The 26,963-nt window shown below is 37.5% G+C and overlaps 1 protein-coding gene across 1 annotated transcript in view; it reads left to right on the forward strand.

The window, feature by feature from the left end:
• Positions 1-6,118: 6,118 nt before the first annotated feature.
• EFCAB13 (EF-hand calcium binding domain 13) overlaps positions 6,119-26,963 on the forward strand; it is a 96,576-nt gene continuing 75,731 nt past the window's right edge. The window contains exons 1-6 of the mRNA XM_070482180.1: positions 6,119-6,148; positions 10,026-10,186; positions 19,592-19,706; positions 21,742-21,872; positions 22,646-22,728; positions 24,638-24,781. Of these exons, the coding sequence (XP_070338281.1) occupies positions 6,119-6,148; positions 10,026-10,186; positions 19,592-19,706; positions 21,742-21,872; positions 22,646-22,728; positions 24,638-24,781 (664 nt within the window). The remainder of the gene's footprint in view (positions 6,149-10,025; positions 10,187-19,591; positions 19,707-21,741; positions 21,873-22,645; positions 22,729-24,637; positions 24,782-26,963) is intronic.

The raw sequence follows: 26,963 nt of genomic DNA on the forward strand, positions 1-26,963 counted from the left end.
TTTCATCTGCAGGAGTCACGAAAAGAAAAGTTAACTTTCAAAGAACAAGTTTCTCTTCCAAAAGTAAGCGTCAGTCCGCTGAAAGGTAGCCTGGAACAAATTTCAGCAAAGTAGTGGGACAAATGGCTGCGAGCCGCTCTCCATTATTGAGCAGTAGAAACCGAGAAGGATGGAATGTTTCAGAAGAAAGGAAGGGCGGGAGGCATTCAAAGGATGCATAGAAGATACAATTGAGAAGGGGTCAGATTAGGGAGGGACAGTGCACCAGAGAATGAATAGAGCGGGGAACGTCAAGGATGGAGAAGGAAACCGAGGCGGGGCGTGCGTGGAGGGGAGCCCCGCCACTCGCGTCCCGGCCGCCGAGCCCCGGCGCGGTGAGGTCACAGGCCTTTATGAGGTGGGGCGGAGGGGCGCGGCCGCAGCGCTTCCCAGGCGGCGCGGAGGCGGCGGCGAGCTCGGCCGCTCCCCACGGGACCGGAGCTCCCGCGCCGTGACAGCACCGGCGGCCCGGCTCTCCCGCTGGCCCGGCGCTGGCTGCTCGATGGGCGGAGCGTCGGGCTGGGTCAGGTGACCTGGGGGCGGGGCCTCGCTGCGCGGGAGCCTGGGAAGGCGGTGGGCGGGAGCGTCGTGCGGCGCGAGGCGCTGAGAGGCCTGAAGCGCTGACCCGCCGTCGGCGGAGGAGCTGGCCTGGGGGCCGTGTGGGAGTGGGGACAGCCCGAGGAGCCCGGGGCCCGACGGTGGGCTTCTCGGGACGGAGGCAGGGTCGGGGGGCGCAAGACTCTCTGAGGCGATGGGGGTGAGGGGAAGAGCCTCTTAGGCTGAAGGGGGAGAGTGCAACACAGTGCGAGGGACAAGTAGAACAGTTAGGAGATGGGGGAAGGTTCCAGAAAGGGCAGCGGGGTGACGGGACGGTCAAGGGGCCGAGTGAGGGGTGACTGGGCCGGATCCAGAGGTCCTGCAGAAATGGCGGTAGTTTCTGTGCTTGTTTCCGCGTCTGCTTACTTTTCCCCCAAGGAAGTGCTAAGCTTCGCAAGAGCAGAGCCTTGCGGAGTCCTCCCCAGCACCGGCTCCTGCGTGAAGCGGATGGTGACCCAGCGTTTGTTAAAGACGGTAATGGGCGATCAGGGTGATACATTTAATGTTGAACTTTGGTGGCAGTAGATGCGGGGAAGCTGTGTAGGCGGTGGCTGTGGACGGACGTTTGCAGTGCGCGGGCAGCGTGCGAGGGGAGCGGTCGGGAGGGGAAGAGTGGGAAGTCCTGTGTGAAGGGATGTCCCCTTAGGTGTTAGAAGCAGCGAGTTATTCCGTGGAGGTGGTGATAACTCACCAAGTGAGAAAGGACGACTGTGAGAGCACAAGGTAAACAAACATTCAAGCGCCAAGCAAAATCGAGTGTTACGATGGACTTTTGGAGTCAGATTCTCTTTTTCTCTCTCAGCTTGGCCTCTTGATTTACTGAGAAGCTGTGGAATTTAGTGGAACTGTCCCTGGATTTGGGAGTTAGAGAACTGAATTTTGCGACTATCTTGTAGTGTATATTGTGTGAGCAAGTCGCCATGTCTCTGGCATCAGTTTCCTCATGTTTAATAAGGGATTTAGACTAGAAAGACTTTTAAGATCATTTGAGCTCTGTTATGCGTTCTGTGATTTCATGTAACAGTAAACAAGGAATCCTCCCCCACCTCAACTTTAACATGTATCTACTAAATTGGAAAATTTTGAAAATTCTGTACTCTGGCAAGGATTGGAAAACCCTTGTAGCTTGGTCTGCATAGGAAATGAATCAATCGTGATACTTTAAAAAATACCTTTGATGTTTCAGAGAGTTTGGAATTTCTTCAGTTCTTTTTGGAGTTTTTGATGAGGCAGATGATGACAACCAAGATGCAAGGGAAAACCAGAAAGGATAGTGTGTGTGTGGGAGTGTGGTGGGCAGAATTTAGGGTATGGCTAGTGGTGGCTATTTTCTCTCTTTCTAGAACTACTGGGACCAGAGGGGAGATAGATGCCCTTCTGGATTCTCATAGCTGCTTCCAGATGTTTCTTCCTCCCATTCTCAAAAGGCTCAGTTTTGCATCTCACGTCATCAGATTATGTCACCCAATACCACTCCTTGTCGCAGTCAGATTTCAGCTGGCTTTCTGCTGCTCTAACACTACTGTCATAATTCTTCTGATTTTAGTATTCATGTAGATGATCTTTCCAATACTCTGTTTTCTCAGTTCCTGCCCTCTCCTCCTACAATAATTTCACCTTTCCTCAGTTACTTTCTCCCTTCTTCATAGTTCCAACATGTCCCATTGTCCAACCAGCACATTCCTATCTTTCAGGTACACTCCAACTCTAACAATCTGTGGACCCCACCAGAATCTTCAATCTACTCTTTTTTTTTTTTTTTGATTTTTTGGGGGGTTTTTTTGGTGAGGAAGATTGTCCCTGAACTAACATCTCTTGTCACTCTTCCTCTTTTTTGCTTGAGGATTGTTGCTGAGCTAACATCTGTGCCAATCTTCCTCTATTTTGTATGTGGGACCCCACCACAGCATAGCTTCATGAGTGGTGTGTATGTCCGTGCCCGGGATCTGAACCTGCAAACCCCAGGCCACTGAAGTGGAGTGCGTGAATTTAACCACTATGCCACCGGGCCAGCCCCTCAATCTACATTTTTTTTTTCTTTTAATATCACTTTACCCTCTCTTGTCTTTCCTTCCCACTCACCTACTCAGTTTGTTTCACTGTCAATAAAACCATTCCCTTGCATCCCCCCAGTTCCTTTATCACCTTTTCAGTTCATTTTACTTTCTTGCCTAAATCAAAACCCTAGGTTAAATCTGGATCTCTGCCTATTGAGTGCCACCATTCCCATATTGAACCATCCTTACTGGTTTCACTTTAAATTCACGAGCGTTAACCTCAAGGGGTCCTTGATGCTGCCCAGCAATCATATCAGATTCTCCTGGGCTGTTAATACTTCCTCTCTCCTAGATGACTGTTTTATAACTATACCTTTCTCCTCAAACCTCAAGTACCACCTTTCACATTCTCATTCTTAGTTTGATTACCTTGCTTTATATTTCACTAAGAAAACTAAAGCAATCAGAGATGATTTTCACAAGCTTAAACAACCACATCTACTCACCTCTTCTGTGTGTAATGATGCCCAGTTACTCTACCATATCTCCTATTACCATGAGTATGTTCTTAGCTAAGGCCAGACTCTTCCCTTGTGCCCTAAATCCCATCTCCCTTCTCCTACTTGAGAGTATTTTTCCAGTAATTTTCCCCTCCGATATGATCAGTTTTTGCTCTTTTACTGGATTATTTCTATCAACATGACTTTATTTTTCCCCATCTTAAACCCTCATAATCCCATTTACCCCTCAGCTACTACCTCATTTCTCTTTCTTATTATAGTGTAACTCCTTGAAAGAGTTCTCTCTTCTGACTGTCTGCAATTTCTCTACCCGATTCTCTCTCGAACTCACTCTAGGGACATTTTTTCCTTACCATACCACTGAAATGGCTCCTTGTAGGATCGTTGATGTCCTCCATGTTGCAAAACCCAATGGCTCATTCAGTACTCATCTTGACCTAACAGCAGCATTTGTCACAGTTGATTACTCACTCTTCTTTTGAAGTACTTTTTTTCACTTGTCTTTCAGGAACCCAAACCCACCTGATTTTCCCTCCTCATAGCAACAGAGTGATCCTTTCAGAAAGGACTTCAGATCATGTCATCTCTCTGCTCAAAACTCTCCATTGGCTTCCTATCTCCTCAGAGTACAAGCCAAGTTCTTACGATGATCTAGGAGCCCTCCGTGATCTGCCTCCCTCCCTTGACTTCTCTGATGTCCTGTCCTCCCTCTTTCCCCTTTGCTTTCTCTGCTTCAGCCTTATGGGCCTTCCTACTGTTCTTTGAGCATTCAGACTCCTTGCTTCAGAGCCTTTGTACTTGCTTTTCTCTGGCTGAAATGCTCTTCGCTAAGATATTCATTGGCTCCCTACTTTAATTCCTTCAGGTCTATACTAACAAGTCTGTCTCTCAGTGAGGTCTTCCTTGGCTACCCTATCTCTTCCCTGCATCTCTCCTCCAGTGCCATACTTCATATTCCCTTCCCCTGCCTTACCTTTTTTTATTAGTACTTATCACAGATGACATACTACATATTTTACTTATCTATTTTATTGTCTCTCTCCCCAACTAGAGAGCTCCATGAGAGCAGGGTTTTTTTTTTTCTATATCCCCTGAGTCTGGAAGAAAGCCTGGAACATAGGAAGCATGCATAATATATGTGCTGAATTCATGGATGGAAGGATGAATGGGTAGATGATTGGTAAAGAGGGATACAGCTCTTCATTTCTCTTGGTTTGTCCTTGCAAGTTCACAGGTATGTCATAGTATTGAAAGAGTTGAGAAACAATTCTGTTGTCAAAGTTATGAAGAAGAGACTCACTGTGCTATTTTTTTCTCTTAGCTTAGAGAGGGTTATGTGGTATCTGATTTATCCAGTAGATTAAGACCTGCCAACTTTTCGATAATCAGATCAATAAATTATGAAACAGTTCTTCCTTCTAGGGTTTATTTAAATCATGCTTACTCTCTTAATTAAGTTCTTTGATAACTTAAGAACTCTTGGTAAGTAAGCTCAATAAAGAGGGAATTCCTTCCTTCCTTGCTTCCCTCCTTCCTCCCTCCCTCCCTCTCTTCTTTCCCTCACTCTTCCCTCCCTCCCTCATTTCTTCCCTCCTTTCTTTTCTTCCCTCATTATATACATATAACATTGTGCTTGGTACTGTGAGAAATAATTCAAAGAATGATAAGATACCAGTCCATTCCTTAGAAATTTAGGCTATATAGTTGATACAAGAGCTATATGTGTGATAATTAAATAAAAATACAAGGCAAATGATTAATGCCAGTTGAATAGTGAAGACATTACAAATAGGGAAGACAATAAGTGCTATACCAAGTAGTTTAGAGGTAAAGATTGAACTGGTTAAAGAAGATCTAGAAGAAGTCACGTAGAGTGGGTTGCTATGGAAACCTGTGTAATCTCCTAAAGTCTTGTGAGATGGGTATTTTTAATGTGGTTTCATTTTATTTTTAACATGTTTTGAATTCTGGGAATGTTGGACATATCACATTCAACAGCACTTACTATGACATATTTCAGAAATAAATGATTTTAAAGTACTGTCTCCCTATAAGACAGAATACTAAATACTGCAGTTAAACTTCACAATATGAAAAAGGCATTGATAATTGCAACTAATGTAATATAACTAGCAATGTAATAAACAGCTCATCAAATGTGACTTAGATATGAGTAAAAAAGCCTGAAAATTTTGGAAATTTCTAAAATTGGTATGTAAAGTTGGTTATCACATTTGCATAATGTCGAAATCTTTGGTTTAAAACAGGGTAAAACATCTTTTGTTTGCAATAAATGTTTTGTTTTGAAAGGCAGTGTTGTATGATGCTGAAGACCATGGGCTCTTGATTTAGGCTGCCTGAGTTAACTCCACTATTTGTTGGCTGTATAAACTTGGGCAATTTGATCTAAGTCTTTATTTTCCTCATCCGTAAAATAGGGGTAATGATAATTCCTTAAAGTATAGTTGTGAGGAATAAATGAAAGAATTCATGTAAAAGTGTTTATCATAATGTCTAGTACACAGTAAGCATTTAATAATATTAGCTATTACTGCCATGTTAGTAGTTCTGCTTCTCTGGGTTTATTTGAATAAATATACATAACTTGATTTGTCTGCTTTTGATTCATTTGAATTTGGATTTTTCTACTGCTCCTTATACCACAAAAGATAAAGTTAAGAGACTGGATTATCTCCTGTGATTTATGATTTTTGAACTGCTTTTTTTAGCTTTTGTATGCATATCTAGGCTGGGAAATATCTATTAGGTGTTATGCTGTATGTGAGTGTTACATTGAAGGGATAACTTGAGGTAGGTAAATATAATTCCTTAAGTCTCCTAAACAGGCACATGATTCTTTTTTGTTTGTTTTTGGCAGGAAATCCTTTTGTGCTGTTGCTCATTTACACTTGTTCATCAAGGCCTTTAAGTCCTCCAGGGCAGAATTTACCTCTAAACAGAAAGATGGAAACTAAAGTACATTTATTCTACCAGGTATTTTTTTCAAATAGTTTCCAAAGATTCTTTCTTTTTCTTTTTTTTATTAGTTTACATTACCTCACATCCATAATCAGTAAGCAGATTCATAGAGTAATATAGTCATAGGATCTTGCTTAACAACTGAGATGACTTTTGAGCTCTTTTAGTAGACATATATTGAACTCTCATCCCAGCAACCCATGTCGTATCAAGAGATCTGTGGTGTATACTGAGAGTATTTTTGGGGATAGCGACTGGGATAATTTTTCAGGAGACCAAAGGATTTAAACGTAAGCGAGAGGTTGTATATAATGTAATTAATGATGTGGGAGTCTAACCAAAAGGTAATATAAAAGATACTAAGTTTCTTTAGCTTTCTTATCTGTGATTTAGGGAATATTCTTGTATTGGCCAGTGTTCTGTCAAATAAAAAACAAATATGGACTTAATAAAGAGAGGCTTTGTTCAAAAGGATTATTGCAAGGAGGAAAGGGACTATTGAAATAGGAGGAGGGGGGAACAATTGCAATAGAAAGAACACTGTGACCATAAGATCTGTAAGCAACTCAAGGGCTAGGCAAAAAGGGGTTTTCTTTTATAGAGAGGAGCAAACAAGGCTGGGAATAACTGGATATGGAGAAGTGGGATGAAAGAGTGGCATGATGGGATAACTAGATCAGAGAATATTTTACCGGGAGGCCAGCCTGTTCTCTGGTGGGTTTGTATGCTGGCTCAGGCTGAGGGTGGGTCAAAGTTCAGGGTCCTGGAGAGAGGAGAGAAGCTTAACCAAAGTTTAATTAATAAGTATTTTGTTCTGATTAATCAGTGGGGATAAAACAATTCAGCTAATCATTTATGAGACAAAGAAAGGGAATTTTGAAAGTGTTTGGTCTTGTCATAGGTAAACAAGGGGAGCATCGTGAATCATATCTAAATCATGTGGGGAAGGGTGTTTCTTTGCAGTAAGCTATTTTCCAGAACACAAAAGGATGAGGAAATTCCTTTAATCTTCACTGTTTTCCAGGAGTGTAGGGCTCAGGTAAAATTCAGCATTGTCAACTGAGAGTCTTAATAATTTAAACTTATTCTTTCAATGGATTTGGTGCCACCATGTAAAACATATGCCTATACTATAAATCCAAAAACAATTTCAGGGCTTCTTGCTAGGTACTGAGATATGTAACTTATAGCATATCTGTATTTTTAATCTGTTCTATCTTTTTACAAATAGTACTTTGTTGATTGTACCCTTATAAACTGATTTTGAAAGTGAATTCTTAAAAAATTTAAAAAATTAACAGTATTAAAATATCATAGCAGTTTATTTTCCTTAGGCTATATAGTTTGAACTTCACAGATGGTTCACCTTTAACCGTAGAGTTTCAAAGATTCTTTTCTTCCTTTTCTCTTCTGTGTTGTTAGTTTTTACTTAACTATTTGACTGTTTCCATTCATCTAGCCTTTGATAACAGGTTTTTGTGCTCCTCTGTCTTTTTAGATTCCCCTCCCTTTTTTTCCCCTGGTTTCCATTTTGGGTCATTTTTCTCTCTTTGGGTCTCATTTCTCTAGGAATCCTTTCATTATTCGTAATAAACTCTCATCAAGGCAGTAAGTCACATTTCCTTTTTGAAACAAGTTGTTAAAGGTGTGCCTCTGTTGTAAAACAAATGTATGCAGATTCTAAAAGATTTCCATCTCATTTGGAAATAGAGGTTCTCTCTGAACTCCCTTGGTAATCCGCTTTATAATTGCCTGTATGATCTGTTCAGGCATTAAAAACTAATGCACCTTTGATCAACTAGATGCAGTCCAGTTGTTTTAAGCAAACAGCCAAGTTTCAAGAGAAAATATTTCTAACTTCATTCCTCTTTTTCTAAACATGTTTATTCCTCCTAAGCTCTAATTCCTTTTTTTAGGTGGAGAGGTCTATTTAGAAGCGATATAGCTTTTTCTTTTTTTTCTTAGTAGACTATTTTTTATCGCAGTTTTAGATTAACAGCAAAATTGAGTGGAAAGTACGCAGAGTACCCATATAACCCCTGCTGCTGTACATGCACAGCCTTCTCCACTATCAACATCCTGCACCACAGTGATACATTTGATGTTACAGTTGATAAACTTACATTGACACATCATTATCACCCAAAGTCCATAGTTTATATTAGGATTGACTCTTGATGTTGTACATTCTGTGGATTTGGACCAATGTGTAATGACATATAGTCACTATTATAATATCATATAGAATAGTTTCACTGCCCTAAAAACCCTCTGTGCTCTGCCTAGTCATCTTTTCTCACCTCCCACCGCTGGAAACCACTGATCTTTTTATTGTCTTCATGGTTTTACCTTTTCCAGAATGTCACATAGTTGGAATCATACAGATTGTAGACTTTATAGACTGACTTCTTTCACTTAGTAATAGACATTTAAGTTTCCTCCATGTGTTTTCATGGCTTGATAGCTCATTTTCTTTTTAACACTGAATGGTATTCCATTGTCTAGATGTACCACAGTTTATTTATCCGTTCATCTACTGAAGGACATCATGTTTTTTCCAAATTTTGGCAATTATAAATAAAGCTTCTATAAACATCCATGTGCAGGTTTTTGTGTGAACACACTTTTTCAACTCCTTTAGGTAAATACCAAGAAGTGCAATTGCTGGATTGTATCTTAGAGAATGTTTAGTTTTGTAAGAGACTACCAAACTGTTTTCCAAAGTGGCTGTACCATTTTGCATTCCCACCAGCAATGAATGAGAGTTCCTCTTGCTCCACATCCTGTGGGCATTTTGTGTGGTCAGTAATTTGGGTTTTGGTCATTCTAATAGATATGTAGTGGTATCTTTATGTTGTTTTAATTTGCAATTCCATAATAACATGATGTTGAGCATCTTTTCATGTGCTTATTTTCCATCTGTACATCATCTTTGGTGAGGTATCTGTTAAGATCTTTTGCCCATTTTTTAATTGGGTTGTTCTTTTTCTTATTGCTGAGTTTTAAGAGAATTTTGTATAATTTTTGAATATACAAAAATAAACATTCTTTGAATACAGTCCTTTATCAGATATATCTTTTGCAAATATTTTCTCTCAGCCTGTGGCTTGTCCTCTTATCCTCTTGACAGTGTCTTTTGCAGAGTAGATATTTTTAATTTTAATGAAGTTAACTTTAACAATGCCTTAAGAATTAGATTCAATAAATGTTAGATACATTCGTGAATGCTGTGCATTTTACAGCTGCATAATGCAGAAAGGAAAGTTGGAGGCATTTAGAATATATACCTAATCTGGACTAAGGCACTAATGAATGAACGTTTTCAACAAAATTCCCTTTGGTAGACCTAACAGCAAAGCAACATTTTAGAAAGAATTTTTGTTGTTAATGCTGTTGAGTTGATTCCAACTCCTAGTGACCCCATGTACAGCAGAGTGGAACCCTGCCTGGTCTTTTTTGCACCATGCTTTCATCTTCCACCGCTATGTCAGACAATGCTCTGCTGCTATCATAGGGTTTTCATGGACAATTTTTTTGGAAGTGGGTGCCCAGGTCCTTCTTCCTAGTCTGTCTTAGTCTGGAAGCTCCGCTGAAACCTGTCCACCATAGGTGACCCTGCCAGTATTTGAAATGCTGGTGGCATAGCTTTCAGCGTCACAGCAACATGCAGCCACAACAGTATAACTACCAACAGTTGGGTGATGTGGTTCCTTGGCCAGGAAAGGGAACCTGGGCCGTGGGGGTGAGAGCACCAAATCTTAACTACTAGACCACTAGGGCTGGCTTTTAGAGAAAATATTGATCTAAAATGAATAATTTGAGCCAGAATGTCCTACTTAATTTATATGTGTAAAGAGAACATAGCTGACTGTGGCTCTTGATTTCTCCCCAGGCAGAAGAAAATACTAATTTATCAGAAGATGACTGTAATTCTTTTGCAACCCACTTGCCATCGATATATATTGATAGCAAGAAATACATCAAGTTTTCTAAAAGAACAGAGAAAAGAATTTCGCCTGAAATTAGAGGTTTGAGCCTAGAACACAGAAAAATGTAAGTTAAATTCTGAGCATACTTAATTGAATTATTCTTTTGCAAGTTTAAGAAAACCAAAAATGTAGCTCATGTGTTCTCATAATGTACTGAGTATAAAGGATCATGCATATTTGTGGCCATCCTTTCTGGAGCTTAGTTTTATTTCCTAGATACCCATTCTTACACTTTTTCTCACTTCTCTCATAGCCATGTGGAAGCCTATAAACTATCATAGGCTTCCAGTTGTAGGAGAGTAGTTGTCCATAGGTCTGTGTTTGCCCTTTATTTTTTGACAAATAAAACTGTAAGAGTGGACACTGTGATGATTTATGTATCCATTGTGAAATTCTTACTACCTTTGAGTTAATTAACAGATCCATCACCTCACATATTTACCTTTATTTATTTATTTAATTTTTGTTTTGGTGAGAACACTTAAGTTTGATTCTCTTAGCAAATTTCAATTATACAATACAGTATTATCAGCTATAGTCACCATGTTATACATTAGATCCTCAGACCTTATTCATCTCTAACTGAAAATTTATACTGTTTTACCAGCCTCTCCGTATCCCTAATTCCCCCACCCCCATACCCTGGCAACCATCATTCTCTGTTTCTGTGAGTTTGGCTTTTTCAGATTCCACATATAAGTGATATCCTATGGTATTTATCTTTTTCTGTCGTATTTCACTTTGCATAATGCCCTCAAGGTCCATCCATGTTGTTGCAGTGGCAGGATTTCCTTCTTTCTCATAGCTGGATAGTATTCCATTGTTGTATTTATACCACATCTTTAACCATTCATCTGTTGACAGATAGTTAGATTGTTTCTGTATCTTGGCTATTGTGAATAATGCTGCAATGAACATGGGAGTGCGGATATTTCTTAAGATCCTGTTTTTCACTTCTTTTGGGTATATACCCAAAAGTGGAATTGCTGGATCTTATGGTAGTTCTCTTTTTAATTTTTTGAGGGCTCTTCATACTGTTTCCCATAGTGGCTGCACCAGTTTAGATTCCCACCTGCAGTGCATGAGGATTCCCTTTTCTTCACAGTCTTGCAAATACTTGTTCTCTCTTGTTTTCTTGATGACTGCTATTCTAACAGGTGGGAGGTGATGTCTCTTTGTGGTTTTGATTTGTATTTCCCTGATGATGAGTGATGTTGAATACCTTTTCATATACCTGTTGGCCATTTGTGTGTCTTTAGAAAAATGTCTATTCAGGTCCTTTATCCATTTTTTAATTGGGTTGTTTGTTTATTTGCTATTGAGTTGTATGAGTTTCTTGTATATTTTAAATATTAACTAATAAGATATATGGTTTGCAAATATTCTCTTCCATTCCATAGGTTGTCTTTTTATTTTGCTGATAGTTTCCTTTGTTGTGCAGGTGCTTTTTAGTTTGATGTAGTCCCTCTTGTTTATTTTTGCTTTTGTTGCCTTTGTTTTTGGTGTCAAATCCAAAAAATCTTTGCCAAGACTGCTGTCAAAGAGTGTTACTGCTTGTGTTTTCTTCTAGAAATTTTATGGTTTCTTTCTCAAGATTGCTTTGGCTCTTTGATGTCTTTTTTAGTTCTATACAAATTTTAGGATTGTTTATTCTATTTCAGTGAAAAATGGCCTTGGAATTTGGATAGGGATTGCTTTGAATCCATAGATCACTTTGGGTGATATGGACATTTTAACAATATTAATTCTTCCAGTCTGTGAACATAGAATATCTTGCCATTTATTTATGTTTTCTTCAGTTTCTTTCATCAATGTTTCATAGTTTTAAGCATTCATATCTTTCACCTCCGTGGTTAAATTTATTCCCAAGTATTTTATTCTTTTTGATGCTATTGTAAATGGGATTGTTTTCTTAATTTCTCTTTCTGAGAGTTCATTGTTAGTGTATAGAAATGCAACTGATTTTTGTATATTGATTTTTTTTTTTGGTGAAGAAGATTGGCCCTGAGCTAACATCTGTTGCCAGTCTTTCTCTTTTTTTTCTCCCTAAAGCCCCAGTACATAGTTGCATATCCTAGTTGTAGGGCATTTTAGCTCTTCTATGTGGGATGACACCACAGCATGGCCTGATGAACGGTGTGTAGGTCTGTGCCCAGGACCCGAATTGGCAAACCCCAGGCCTTTGAAATGGAGATTGCTAACCCGACCACTCGGTTGCAGGGCCAGCCCCTGTATATTGACTTTTTTATCCTGAAAATTTACTGAATTAGTTTATTAGTTCTAACAGTTTTTTGGTGGAATCTCAAGGGTTTTCTATATTGAAGATTGTGCCATCTGGAAACAGACAATTTAACTTCTTGCTTTCTGATTTAGGTGCATTTGTTTCTTTTTCTTGCCTAATTGCTCTGGCTAGGACTTCCAGTACTATGTTGAATAAAAATGGCAAGAGTGGGCACCCTTGTCCTGTTCCTTTCAGGTTTTCACCATTTAGTAGGATGTTAGTTCTGGGTTTGTCATATATGGCTTTTATTATGCTGAGATATATTCCTTCTATACCCACTTTGTTGAGAGTTTTTGTCATGAAAGGATGTCGAATTTTGTCAAATGCTTTTTCTGCATCTGTTGAGATGATCATATGATTTTTATCCTATCCTTTTTGTTAATGTGGTTATATTAGGGAAAACCTCAGTTCTTCTCCCTGTTTCTCCTTTACTTGCACACTTCCACCATACTCACAACGCTTTTTTTTTTTTTTTGAGGAAGATTAGCCCTGAGCTAACATCTGCTGCCAATCTTCCTCTTTTTGCTGAGGAAGACTGGCTCTGAGCTAACATCCGTGCCCATCTTCGTCTACTTTGTATGTGGGACACCTGCCACAGCATGGCTTGCCAAGTGGTACCATGTCTGCACCCGGGATCCAAACTGGCGAACCCCGGTCTGCTGAAGGGGAATGTGTGAACTTAACTGCTGTGCCACTGGGCTGGCCCCTCACAACACTTCTGATACCAGATGTGTGGGTTTTCCCCACACCAGGCAATTCAGTGACACCAACTTGATGTCCTACAATTTAACTCAATGCTGACACTATCTACCTGGAGACAGTGTTAGGTCCCATGGGTTAAGGGCTCAGACCCACAAGACTGCCCTGCCATTTAATATGCCAATCACAGATAGTAGGTCTCCAGGTTACCCACAACTTCTGTCTGACTTGGCTACAAATCAGAGGTTCCCATGACCCCCTCCTCGGGTTCAATTAATTGCTAGAGTGACCCACAGAACTCAGGGAAACACTTATATAACGTTTACCAGTTTATTAAAAGACATGATAGAGGATATAGATGAACAGTCAGATGAAGAGATACATAGGGAGAGGCCTGGGAGGGTCCCAAGCACAGGAACTTCTGTCCCCATGGAGTTGGGATGTGTCACCCTCTTAGTAGATAGATATGTTTACTAACCTAGAAGCTCTTCAGAGAGGGGAGAGGGGCTTGAAATGGAGTTAATAATTGATAATGCCTACAATGAAGAAGCCTCTATAAAAATCCCAATAGTATGGGGTTTGGAGATATTCCAGGTTGGTGAATATATCCACAAGGGTATTCAGGAGGGTAATACACCATAACTTCAAACTCTGATTGTGCTTCAGTCAGAAGCACAGATAACAATCTGCACTTGCAATTGGCTTCTGAAGTGGAGTGGGGGCAATCTGAACACTTATCCTGTAGGATTTGATGGTATCTCTGGGTAGATAGTGTCAGAATTGTGTTAAATTGTAGGATGCCCAACTAGTGTTGCAGAGAATTACTTGGTGAGGTGAAAATCCCCACACATTTGGGGTCAGAAGTGTTGTGAGTGTAGTAGTAGTGTGAGAGTAAAGGAGAAACACAGGAAGAGGCCTGGGTTTTTTCTTCCATAGTGGTGTATTACATTTATTGATTTGCCTATGTTGAACCATCCTTGTATCCCAGAAATAAATCCCACTTGATTATGGTGTATGATCCTTTAATGTACAGTTGGATTTGGCTTGCTAGTATTTTGTTGAGAATTTTTGCATCTCTGTTCATCAGCGCTATTGGCCTGTAATTTTCCTTGTAGTGTCCTTGTTTGGCTTTGGTATCAGTAAAGTTGGCCTCATAAAATGAGTTTGAAAGTGTTCCATTCTCTTCAAGTTTTGGGAAGAGTTTGGGAACCATTGGCATTAATTCTTTAAATCTTTAGTAGAATTCACCAGGGAAGCTATCTGGTCTTGGACTTTTCTTTGTTGGAAGGTTTTTGATTACTGATTCAGTCTCTTTAGTGATAGTTGATCAGTTCAGATTTTCTGTTTCTTCATGATTCAGTCTTGGTAGCTTGTATATTTGTAGGAATTTATTCATTTCTTCTAGGTTACCTAAGTTGTTGGCGTATGATTGTTCATAGTAGTTTCTTATGACCTTTACTATTTCTGTTATCAGTTGTAATATCTCTTCTTTCATTTCTGATTTTGTTTGAATCTCTTTTTTTCTTAGTCTAGCTAAAGAGGTCAATTTTGTTTATCGTTTCCTAAAATGAGCTCTTAGTTTCATTGATCTTTTCTATTGTCTTTTTAGTCTCTATTTCATTTATTTCTTCTCTGATATTTGTTATTTCCTTCCTTTTACTAACTTTGGGCTTAGTTTTTCTTCTAGTTCCTTGAAGTGTAAAGTTAGGTTGTTTATTCAAGTTCTTTCTTTTTTTAATTTTTTTTGAGGAAGATTAGCCCTGAGCTAACATCTGCTGCCAATCCTCCTCTTTTTGCTGAGGAAGACTGGCCCTGAGCTAACATCCATGCCCATATTCCTCTAGTTTATATGTGGGACTCCTGCCACAGAATGACTCACCAAGCAGTGCCATGTCTGCACCCGGGATCTGAACCGGCGAATCCTGGGCCGTCGAAGCGTAACGTGCAAACTTAACCACTGTGCCACCAGGCCGGCCCATCTTTCTGTTTTTTTATGTAGGCATTTGTCACTATAAATTTCCCTCTGAGAACTGCTTTTGCTGCATCAAATAAGTTTTGATATGTTGTGTTTTCATTTTCATTTGCCTCAAGATGTTTTTTATTTCCCTTTTGATTTCCTCTTTGACCCATTTGTTGTTCAGGAGCATGTTGTTTAATCTCCACACATTTGTGATTTTTCCAGTTTTCTTCTTTCATTGATTTCCAGTTTTATATCATTGTAGTCAAAAAAGATGCTTGATATGATTTCAATCTTTGTAAGTTTTTAAAGACTTATTTTGTGACCTAAAAAATGATCTATCATGGAGAACTTTGAATGTGTGCTTGAGAAGAATGTGTATTCTGCTACTGTTGGATAGAATGTTCTGCATATGTCTGTCAGGTCCATCTGTTCTAATATGTAGTTTATGTCCAATGTTTCCTTTTGATATTCTGTCTGGATGATTTATCTATTGTCCAAAGTGGGATATTGAAGTGTCCCCTATTATTATTGTATTGCTGTCTATTTCTCCCTTCAGATCTGTTAATATTTGTTTTATATGTTTAGGTACTCCTATGTTGGATGCATAAATATTTACAATTGCTATGTGTTCCTGATGAATTCACCCCGTTGTCATTATATAATGACCTTCTTTGTCTCTTCTTACAGTTTTTGGCTTAGAATGTATTAAAATTTATTTTGTCTAATATAGGCATACCTCAGAGATACTGTAGGTTCAGTTCGAGACCACTGCAATAAAGTGAATATCGCAATAAAGCAAGTCATACGAATTTTTTGGTTTCTTAGTTCATATAAAAGTTATGTTTACATTATACTGTAGTTTATTATGTGTGAAAAAGCATTATGTCTAAAAAAATATATACATACCTTAATTAAAAAATACTAATCATCATCTGAGCTTTCAGTGGGTCATAATCTTTTTTGATGGTGGAGGATCTTGTTAAAAAATGCTTTATCTGCAAAGCTCAATAAAGCAAAGCACGATAAAACAAGGTATGCCTGTATAATTATAGCTTCCTCTGCCCTCTTTTGGTTTTCTTTCGCATGGAATATCTTTTTCCATCCCTTCACTTTCAGTCTATGTGTGTCCTTAAAGCTGAAGTGAGTCTCTTGGAGGCAGCATCTACATGGGTTTTGTTTTTTTATCCATTCAGCCACTGTATGTATTTTGATAGGAGAATTTAGTCCATTTACATTTAAAGTAATTATTGATAGGTATGGACTTAGCTATTGCTGTTTTGTTAATTGTTTTCTGGCTGTTTTGTAGTTTGTTTGTTCCTTTTTTCCTCTCTTGCACTCTTCCTTTGCACTTTGTTAATTTTCTCTAGTGGTGTACAGTCATGCACCACATAATGACATTTCAGTAATGATGGACTGCATATATGACAGTAGTCCCATAATTATCACATTCTTATCTCATAAAATATTTGAATCATCCCATAATTAAAAAACACACATTCTTTTAAAAAAAATGATAAAAGATAAAAAAATCATTTGGGGGCTGGCCTGGTGGCTTAGTGGTTAAGTTTGATGCACTCTGCTTTAGCAGCCTGGGTTCACAGGTTTGGATCCCAGGCATGGACCTACACCACTCATCAAGCCATGCTGTGGCAGCGACCCACATACAAAATAGAGGAAGTGTTGACAGAGATGTTAGCTCAGGGCCAATCTCCTTCAGCAAAAAACAAAAACAAAAACAAAACGTTTAGTGCAGTGGAAGCCATAATTATTCCAGAAATGTAAAGATCAGTTTCAGTAAAGATCAGTGGGGATAAATGGGGAGAGGATGGGGGATATAAAGTAGCAGTGGACTCTAGGTTGTGACTCTTGTGTGTCGTGAAATCAACTTAGGAGGTTGCTGCTAGTATTTTTTTAAAAAAAGAGAATAGAATTGAAGGGGCTGGCCCAGTGGTGTAGCAGTTAAGTTTGCACTCTGTGCTTAGGTGGCCCAGGGTTTACTGGTTCAGATCCTGGGCATGGACCCACGCACTGCTTATTAAGCCATGCTGTGACAGGTGTCCCACATATAAAATAGAGGAAGATGGGCATGGATGTTAGCTCAGGGCCAATCTTCCTCAGCAAAGGGAGGAGAATTGGTGGCAGATGTTAGCTTAGGGCTAATATTCCTCAAAAAACAAAAAAAAAAGGAATCAGGTCCACTGCATTAAAAAAAAAAAGAAGACATTAGAGTGCTTTTCACATAATAAAGATAAATATTGTTTTGAGAAATTGTTTCAGCTTTCTCTCTCTCTCTGTATGTGTGTACTACATCTCAATAGAAAATATATTTATACTCTGGATCATAGTCAAAATGGTTAAAGTCATTGTCTTTACAAGTGGAGGACAGCAGAGGGGACAGCTTCGAGGGGCTAACAGCAAGATAATGGGGCTCTCAGGTTAGGAATTCTGGGGTTTGGATTTAAAGGGATAGAATGTCAAAAGGGCAAGATACCTGCTAAGGAAGGAGAATGGGGTGCATAATAAAAATTTCCTTTATTTCACAATTTGGCTTAGGGCTAAGTTTATCTAAAGCTTTGTAGATTTAATGCAGTCACTTCCTATGTATCACCTAAGCAGCCCTTACATGGCAGGTTACTCTAAGAGGAAGGAACCACTTCTGCTAAACAGCTTTTAGTTTGCATACAAGGAAGAATAAGTTATTACTTCTAAAATATTGAGTTACAGCCCAGTTGATGTGAGTTCTGGGTAGAAACAAGCCGAGGGGTTTGTCATAGTGGTTCTCAAGTTTGTTTTCATGTTAGAATCACCTGAGTATCTTTGAAAAATTCCAAATAACAGCCCACTCCCCAAAATAATTAAATCACAATTTTGGGGGATGAGGTACAGATATCAGTATTTTTTCAAAGCTCTCAGCTGATTCCAATGTGCAGACAAGTTTCAGATCTAGCCTTTCTCAGAATCCTGCCTAGTCTACAGGGTCCCAGGAGCACAAAAATAATTTTAGAGTTGTCCTTGAAATTTAAATCTACTCTGGATTACTTGAAGCAAAGTATGCAATTTCCAGGAGATCTTCTCTTTCAAATTTAATGGAGGCTTATTGTAGTCATCTCATTGTTATATTGTTTATGGGATGTTTGTGTTACAAAAGCTTTTGACAGTCCAATAGAAGAGGGAAAAGAAGCAGAAAGAAGAGAAAACCAAGTCATAAGAGAGCAGGATAATTATTAAAAAGAAGTTCAGCCTGTAGTGGCCAGACTTTAGTCTTGAAGTATCATTTCTTATTAAAAGGAACCATTTCTTTGGAGATATGTCTGATTGCAGGTCTGAGAAAGGAAGTGTATAGATGAGACTGGAGCATCTTGTCTTCCAGAAATAAGGAAACTAACAGAGACTGCTACCAGGGATATACCAAAAGGACTTGGGAGCCTCCTTGAAGAGGCTGCCACCTCTTCCCACCACACATGAGAAAATTAGAGCATCAATAAGAATAATAGTTGCAAGGAATTAAAATGAATTTAATGCATTTAAATCCACGTGTTCAAAATGACATAAAAATTATTTTATCATTGTTGGAGGTTATAAGCCAGCCAAGTCATTGTTATGAAAAGTGATAGATAAAGGAAAAGAATAAAAAATTATCCTGCCTTTCTATATGAACCGTACTACTGGGTAACCAAATAGTACATAAGAAAAAGTTTCTCTTTATAGAAATCTTCAAGCTGATGAGTGAAGAAGGAATGATAGATTTAGAATATGACCATTTTGCAGTCCCTGATGATTTACTGAATCTAGTTACTATGTATAAGTCGCTCCTAATATCACAAATAGAGAGCCACTTGGACATTATATGCCTCCTGATGGGAAAACACCACCACCTATGTAGTGGTTTTGTCAAAAAAACCTTTTTTTGAGTGTTAATCTGATCAAGTCCTTAGAATCCTATAACCATGGTAATACAGTTAGCAAAATCCAGACTGCAGAAAATCTATAGGACAGATGACCTGACAATAACGATAATGATAATAATAATAATAATAAAAGACATCGAAGGAGAACCTATAGATGAAAAGTGATCCAAAAGACATACCAACCAACTGTAATATGGGAACATTATTGAATCCTGATGCAAATGTTAAAAAATTTTGACATGTATGAGACAATTGGAAATTTGAACACTGATTGGATGTTTGATGATGTTAGGAAATTATTGTTAATTTTTTAGGTATCATAATGGTATTTTAAATATTTTTTTGAAAGAAAAAACTTGTAGAAATGCATATTAATATATTTAATATGAAATATGATACTAGATTGTACTTCAAAACTGTAAGGGAAGGGAGCAAGAATAGGGATATAGATAAAATAGGATTGTCCGTTATTGATGCTGGGTGGTGGGTACGTGGGGAGATCATCATGTTATTCTGTCCACTTTTGTATATGTTTGAAAATTTCCATGAATAAAAGATGAAAAAAAGATGAGCAAGGAAAAGAACAAGGCAGGAATTATTCCAATTTTCTGTGCAATTTAGGTATGAAACATCAGTATGCCTATGTGGAGAAGAAAAATCCTCTGATTTTTCAAGAGAGAAAAAAGTCAGGAGAAAGAAAAGTTTACAAGCACAATTGCATACTGAAAGAACTGAGGTAAATAAAGATCTGGAAATATTTCTTTTTACTTTCAAGTGTTATCCTTAGCCCTCAAACATGCCATTACATTTTAGTCCAAGTCACAGTCTTAAATATTTCTTCTTCTTCATCTTCCCCCAGATCCTCCTCCTCACCCCTCCTCCTCCTCCTTTTTTTAAATTAAAAAAAATTCAAAAAAATTAAATGAGGAACTCTTTCAGAAGAATATGATTTTTTCCCCCTTCTTTCTCCATTAGACCAGTATTTTTATTACAATGCTCTATGTTAACATCTCTGCTGTTGTAACAACGACCCTAGGCATTCCTTGGCTTGTGGCAGCACAACTTCATCGTGGCCTCCATCTTGCTCTTCATATGGCCTTCTCCCTTGTGTCTATATCTCAAGTCTCCCCCTACTTTTCTCTTATAAGCACATCATTGTATATCTCATCTTAAGATTCTTAACTTGATTACATCTACAAAGACGTTTTCTCCAAATAAGGTCACATTCATAGGTTCCAGGGATTAGAGTATGGACATACTTTTTGTGGGGCCACCATTCAACCTACTCTATTCACTATGTGATATACTTAGGTATATGTTTCTTTTTATTTCTCTGTCTTGATATTTGTTGTGCTTCTTGAATCTGAGAATACATGCCTTTTTTCAATTCTGGAAAATTCTAATCCATTATCTTTTAGAATACTTCCTCTCTCTCAATCTCCTTATTCTATCTTTTGGATGTTCTATCAGATGTATATTAGACCTTATTCTGTTCTTTGTGTTCCTTAACATTGCTTCATATTTTTCATCTATTTCTCTCTATTTTGTTCTGGGTAATTTCTTCCATCTACTTTGTATTTACTTTTTCTTTCTCCAGTAGAATCTAATCTGCATTTTAACTTGTCCATTGAGATTTTAATTTCAGTGCTTGTATTTTTTACTTCTAAAAGTTTTATCTGGTTCTTCTTAAAATTTGCTTTGTGTCTTGTTCTTTGCTCATGTTCCATAGTTGTTTTAAGGTTGATATCTGATAAACCTAATATATGACGTTTTGGGGGATCTAAACCTTCTGTTTGTTGTTTTGTCTGATTCTCACCCATATTAACCTGTGTCCTTGGATACTTATACTTTTTGTTCATTCTTTCCTATATAGTTGATCTAAATACGTGGGAATCTCATGATGAGTCTGGATTTAGAGTGTCCTCCTCCAAGAGAATTTGAATTTGCCTCTGGTTCTAAACTCATGTGTGGGTAGAGCTATGGTTATAACTAATCAAGAGGAATACTCTTTCTTTTCTCTCTCCTTTTTTTTCATTCCAACCTGAAGCTGAGATGAAGACAGATTTTACTCTGCATACTCCTTCTGTTGAGGGATAAGCTTTTTTCTAGCCCACTGTTGCTGAGAATATTGCCTTTTGAAGATTTTGGCTCTATGTGGGATCTCAGTACCAATTCCTATCAACCATGTATGGATTGAGAGTTTTCTCTCTACATCTGTGTGATCTTTAAAAGTCAAGACTCTAGGTCTAAAGTGACACTTTTCTATCCACCTAGCTGCTTGCTACTTTTGAATCATTTATACATGCAATGTTAATTTCTTATCAGTGGTTATTATAATTTTATTAATCATAAGGATCGTTTAAAGCAAAATTACCTATATTATTTGAATAACTGTGTTGGTTCTCCACACATTATTTTGCTCATATAGTCAAAGCCTGTGTATGTAGCCTAGAGTCTGGTGGTCTTGTCTTCACTATACCATAGCTTTACCCTACTTTGTAAAATCCATTACTATAAATTGACACAATATTAGTTAGGAGATGATTCATTGCATACTTAAGAAAAATGTGGCTTTTCAAAGAATATTGTATAGTTTATTTAAAATTTTAGTAAGTAAAACTGTAATTTAATTACAAAAAGCGATTTACATCAGAAGCATAGCTAAGTGAGGAGCCTAGGTGTGATTAATTATCTTTTAAGAGGTTTGTTGGCCAAGAATGCTGGTTTACCAGTGTGATCTCAGGAACCAACACTTTTGCATTTGGCTCTAGATTGCCTCTTCCTCTGCGAAGCTGTCAAAGGAGAAGATGACTAGGAAAGAAAACTCTTTATGCAAGTTGCCGAATCAGTACAGCATTCACAAGACTTTATTGCCCCTTTGTACATCTTCCTCAATTATTCGGTATTTAAATCATTGTATTCTATTCCTTATATGTTGTATTCAGATTTGAGATTTTTCTTTCCAGAATCATCTGTCCCTTCCACATAAAGTATGCCTAATAGTTTGTGCAAACTAAGAGACAATGTTCTTAGTAAGGATGATGTAGTGCTAAGAGTTGAATTGAAAGACTTAGAGTTGAGTCCTGATTGACCTCACATGCTAGCTTAGTCTCTTGTACAATTCACTTTCTATCTCTGGGCTTCAGTTTCCACATCTGTATAAGAATCTTGTACTAGATGGACTCTTAAGATTTCTTCCAGCGTTAGCATTCTATGATTTCAGTTATTTACATGCAATGGGATTAGATGAATCATATTTTCAAGATGTTTTTATTAACAGGTTATGGGATCTGGGATTCTTTGGCTATTTAAAGATATTATTGTTTGCCTTATTATAATAACTTTCTGTAAAATTTGTTGTGACTTGAATTAAGAACACGAAAAATTGGACCACAGCCAAAGGATGGTGGGTCATGAGGAATACTTACTGATGAGGGTAAATTCTACTCCATAGAGAAATATCTAAAAGAAACAAGGTGGGAATTCTCGAGTGAAGAATATGTAATTCACTATCACTTGGACAGTTCTTTCAGAAAGGTTCTTATGGGGTAAGAGACTAGAGAATCTCAGGCTATTGATAGGCTTGCTAATGTTTTGGCAAAATGACATCAATATTTTATGTATTTTGTGTATTTTTTTTTTTGCTGCTTTCTAATGTGGCTGTCTCTTTGACAGGAAAAAGGAAAGGCTTTCTAACCTCTACGATACATTATATGATGAAGTACCTCATGGACACTTACACTCACAACAATTAAGTGGTAATAATAGGTTCTAGAATTTCTCAAATTTCCTGATTGTGTGCTTTGTAGGAATTGTTTCAGTAATTAGTGTTTCTTTCTTTACTCCTAATGGCTTATGATATCAGCTAATGTTATATGACATGGCAAATGCTGCAATCTGTGAGCAAGCAAGTAGATATTTAATTCATAAATATCTTTAGTTGAATTGGTAAGATAGGCAAAATATAACATATGTGCTTATTCTATTTCAAACTTTTTTTGGAAAAAAGTCTGGATCTTACATAATATGAATAAATTAGTAAGCACTAGAGTCACTGATTTTACTGGAATTTAGTCCTTGGTACCTTCATATTAAGGCTCAAAGTATCCCTCATTTTTTTTGGTACTGAGCTCTCCATATCTTGGGCTTCTCATTTATATTTCTGGAGTCAGTTTTTATATTTTTCCTCTCTACCTTAACCCTGGTCTTCATATTAGGTGTTTTTTTCCCGCTTTTATTGAGATGTAATTGACATACAACATGGTACAAGTTTAAGGTATACAGTATAATGTCTTGACTTACATATAATGTGAAATGACTACCACGATAATTTTAATTAACATCCATCATATCATATGGATAAAATAAAAAAGAAAAAAAACTTTTTCCTTGTGATGAAAAGTTAGGCTCTACTCTCTTAGCAACTTTCAAATGTACCACACAGCAATGTTAACTATAGTCATCCTGTCGTACATTACGTCCCTAGTACTTATTTATCTTATAACTAGAAGTTTGTACCTTTTTACCACCTTCATTCGGTTCACCCACTCCCCACCCCATGCCTCTAGTAGCCACAAATCTCCTCTATTTTGCACATAGGATGCCGCCACAGCATGGCTTGATGAGCGATGTTTAGGTCCACGCCTGGGATCCAAACCAGCAAACCCAGGGCTGCCTATGCAGAGCGCATGAATTTAACAACTACACCACCGGGCTGGCCCTTCCATTTGTGTTTCGATCAGATGCCTGTCCTATTTCCTTTGTGTCTATTTCAAACCTTCATGACTCTCCTCAAATTCTCAATCCTATCACCTAGTCCTTTAACTCTTAAGAGATGACTTTGCTTTTTCATAGAGAGTTAATAAAGTCTGTTTGGCAGAATCTTCCTTAACTTCTTGCCATTCCTACCTATAAACTTTTCTATAAATAATGTCCACATCTTTCCCTGTTGTCTCATTGGAAAATATTCCCTTTCATGAGACTAATCCCTTCAGTTCTCTTTTTCTTTGATTTGATTTTTCTGCCTCCTTAGGGACTTGACTTTGTCAGTTTTATACTCTAAGTTTTCAGAGAAGCTTTTCGAAAGAGTTTTTTTCATTAATTACTCTACTTACTTCTCATTTCACTGAAATCTGGTTTCTACATCCAATACTCTACTAAAACTCCTATTATTAAAGTCACTATTATCCATTTTTTAGTCTTTCTGTGGTATTTAGTACTGTCATCTATCGCCTCTTTTTCTGAAAAAAAAAAAAAAAAGTGTAGCATCCACTGAACTAAACCCAATTCAGTTCAACAGACGTTTTTTGAGAATCTATTCTGAATTAGACATCAGAACTAGAAGAATGAAACGTCTTGCCCCTTGGAAGCTGACAGTTTAGTGAGGATATTGACACATGCAAGCAATCACAATACCAAGAGCTTTGACTGAGATACATACTAAGTGATATGGGAGCACAGAAGAAGGATTTAACATTCCCAGGGAAAGCTGTGGAAACCTTTGCCTATATGAGGCTTGCATGACTTTTCTGATTTTCTGAGAGTTCTTTAGGAAACTTGTAGACTCAAAGGTCATTGGCTCCAGACATACCTAAAGAAATCACAAGATTGATTTTAAGGTAAGGATAATTATTCCTTTTAATTAATTGTTTTGTTATGTGTATTCAGCGCTTCAGAAAGCCTGTAAAATTTTTAGTAAAATTAGAAGTGGAAAGATTTATGTGAATGATCTGCCAATGATCCATTGCATCTTGAAGATTTCTATAAGTGATTCAGAAATGCGAAAGGCACTAAAGACTGTTGATATTGATGGTAAGTTTTATGTTTTCATTATTAGTTTAAGGGTCTACAAACTTGGATATAAATTATATGTTGGTCAGATTAATTACAAATGATAGGAGAGCTAAGCTTTAAAACATGTTATAAAAACATCGTTTTTTGCTTATTAACAATAAAGTACTAAAAGATTGGGCCTCAGGAACACATAATTGGATTGATTAATAAGTAGATTGGATTATGACATACTTTTATAAACATTTGGTATTTTTAGGCTTTTAATTTTTTGCTAATTGCGTGAGTGTGAAATGGTATGGGATAGGGAAAATTTTTTAAATAAGGCAAAAAAAGTTTGAGTTTTAAAGAAGAGATTAATATATTTGGTATGTTTGACTATAGTAAAAGAACTTTTATTTATCAAAAGGCACCTTAAAGTAGAAAGACAAGTTACAAACTTGAAGATATTTACAATTCACATAACTGACAAAGGATTAGTTTTCAGAATGTGGAAAGAATTCATACAAGTCAGTGACAAACAATGGAATAGAAAAATAGGCAAGACACGTGGACAAGTATTTCACATGAAAGATAACACATATAGCCAATTATCATTTAGGAATTTTTTTTTCTTTTTTGAGGAAGATGAGCCCTGAGCTAACTATTGCCAATCCTCCTCTTTTTGCTGAGGAAGACTGGCCCTGAGCTAACAACCATGCCCATCTTCCTCTATTTTTTACGTGGGACACCTACCACAGCATGGCTTTTGCCAAGTGGTGTCATGTCTGCACCCAGGATCTGAACCAGCGAACCCCGGGCCGCCGAGGACTGGAATGTGTGAACTTAACCACTGTGCCACTGGCTGGCCCCTAGGAATATTTTTAATATCACCAGTATGCAAGGAAATGGAAATCAAAATCCTAATAATTGCATTTTTAAATACCTAGAAAAATAATTATTCTTTTGCAGTTAGTGTTTGAGACTTTATCAAAGTAGATAACAGAGAACTCGTTACATTTACAGACCATTCCAAGCTTGTTGAGGAGGGGAGACAAGTTTAGAATAAAAATGAGATAAGTTGAAGGAATGGTCAGAAAATAAATCAAACAAATTTGGTATACCTAAATAGAAAGTAGTACTCTAGGGGCCGGCCTGGTGGGGCAGCGGTTAAGTTCACACATTCCATTTCAGTGGCCCGGGGTTCACTGGTTCAGATCCTGGGTGTGGACATGTCACCACCGTTTGGCAAGCCATGCTGTGGCAGGCATCTCACATATAAAGTAGAGGAAGATGGGCACGGATGTTAGCTCAGAGCCAGTCTTCCTCAGCAAAAAGAGGAGGATTGGCAGCAGATGTTAGCTCAGGGCTAATCTTCCTCAAATAAAAAAATAAATAAATAAAATAAAGTAGTACTCTAAGGTTGAAAACATCAAGCTGCTCAATTATAAGATGTATATTTATTACTATAAAAAAATTTATAGATGAAAAATCCTAGAAGTCAAAATGGGCCACCAACAGAATATTACTAAACAATCTAGTAGTAACCGGCAAGTTGCAATAGTGTGCATGTATCCATCTGTCCATCTATCCAAGTCACCTCAACATTTTTTGAGCATCTACTATATGACAGCTTTCTGAGGGTATAAAAATAAATTAATACATATAAACGTAACTTTTAGAAAGCTTAAGAAACAATTATTTTTTCTGACATACTTAGCGAATTATATGTTAATTTTCTTGACATGATTTTTTTGAGATTTATAGTAAAATAATTCTCCGAAGTGGAAATAATTTTATTCTCTGAAAGCACAGGAGAATATAAAGGGTAAAGTAAAAATCATGTGTAATCTCCTTGCCCACAACCAAACTTTGGTATTTTTTTAAATTTATTTTTCTAGGATTTTTCCAAGCATACACTTATAAGTGTGTGTATGAGTGTGTATTTGTGTGTGTGTATAACTGTGGTATATACACATGCATGAACACATGATTTTAAAAAACATATATGGACTCATATGCTTACAGTTTTGTTACCTTTTTCTGTTTATATGATATGCTAGTCAACTTTCTGTGTAAATGTAGATCCGCATTGCCTTTTTAAATGGCTTGAGTCATTCTATGGAACAGATTAAAAAACAAATTAAAAAAAAAACCAAATTGTTTAAAAAAACTAACCTGTATAGCAAATAGTCTATATAAGTATATATTACTTCTAATATTT

Source organism: Equus asinus, chromosome 13 (assembly GCF_041296235.1).
Source record: "Equus asinus isolate D_3611 breed Donkey chromosome 13, EquAss-T2T_v2, whole genome shotgun sequence".
Taxonomy (NCBI): domain Eukaryota; kingdom Metazoa; phylum Chordata; class Mammalia; order Perissodactyla; family Equidae; genus Equus; species Equus asinus.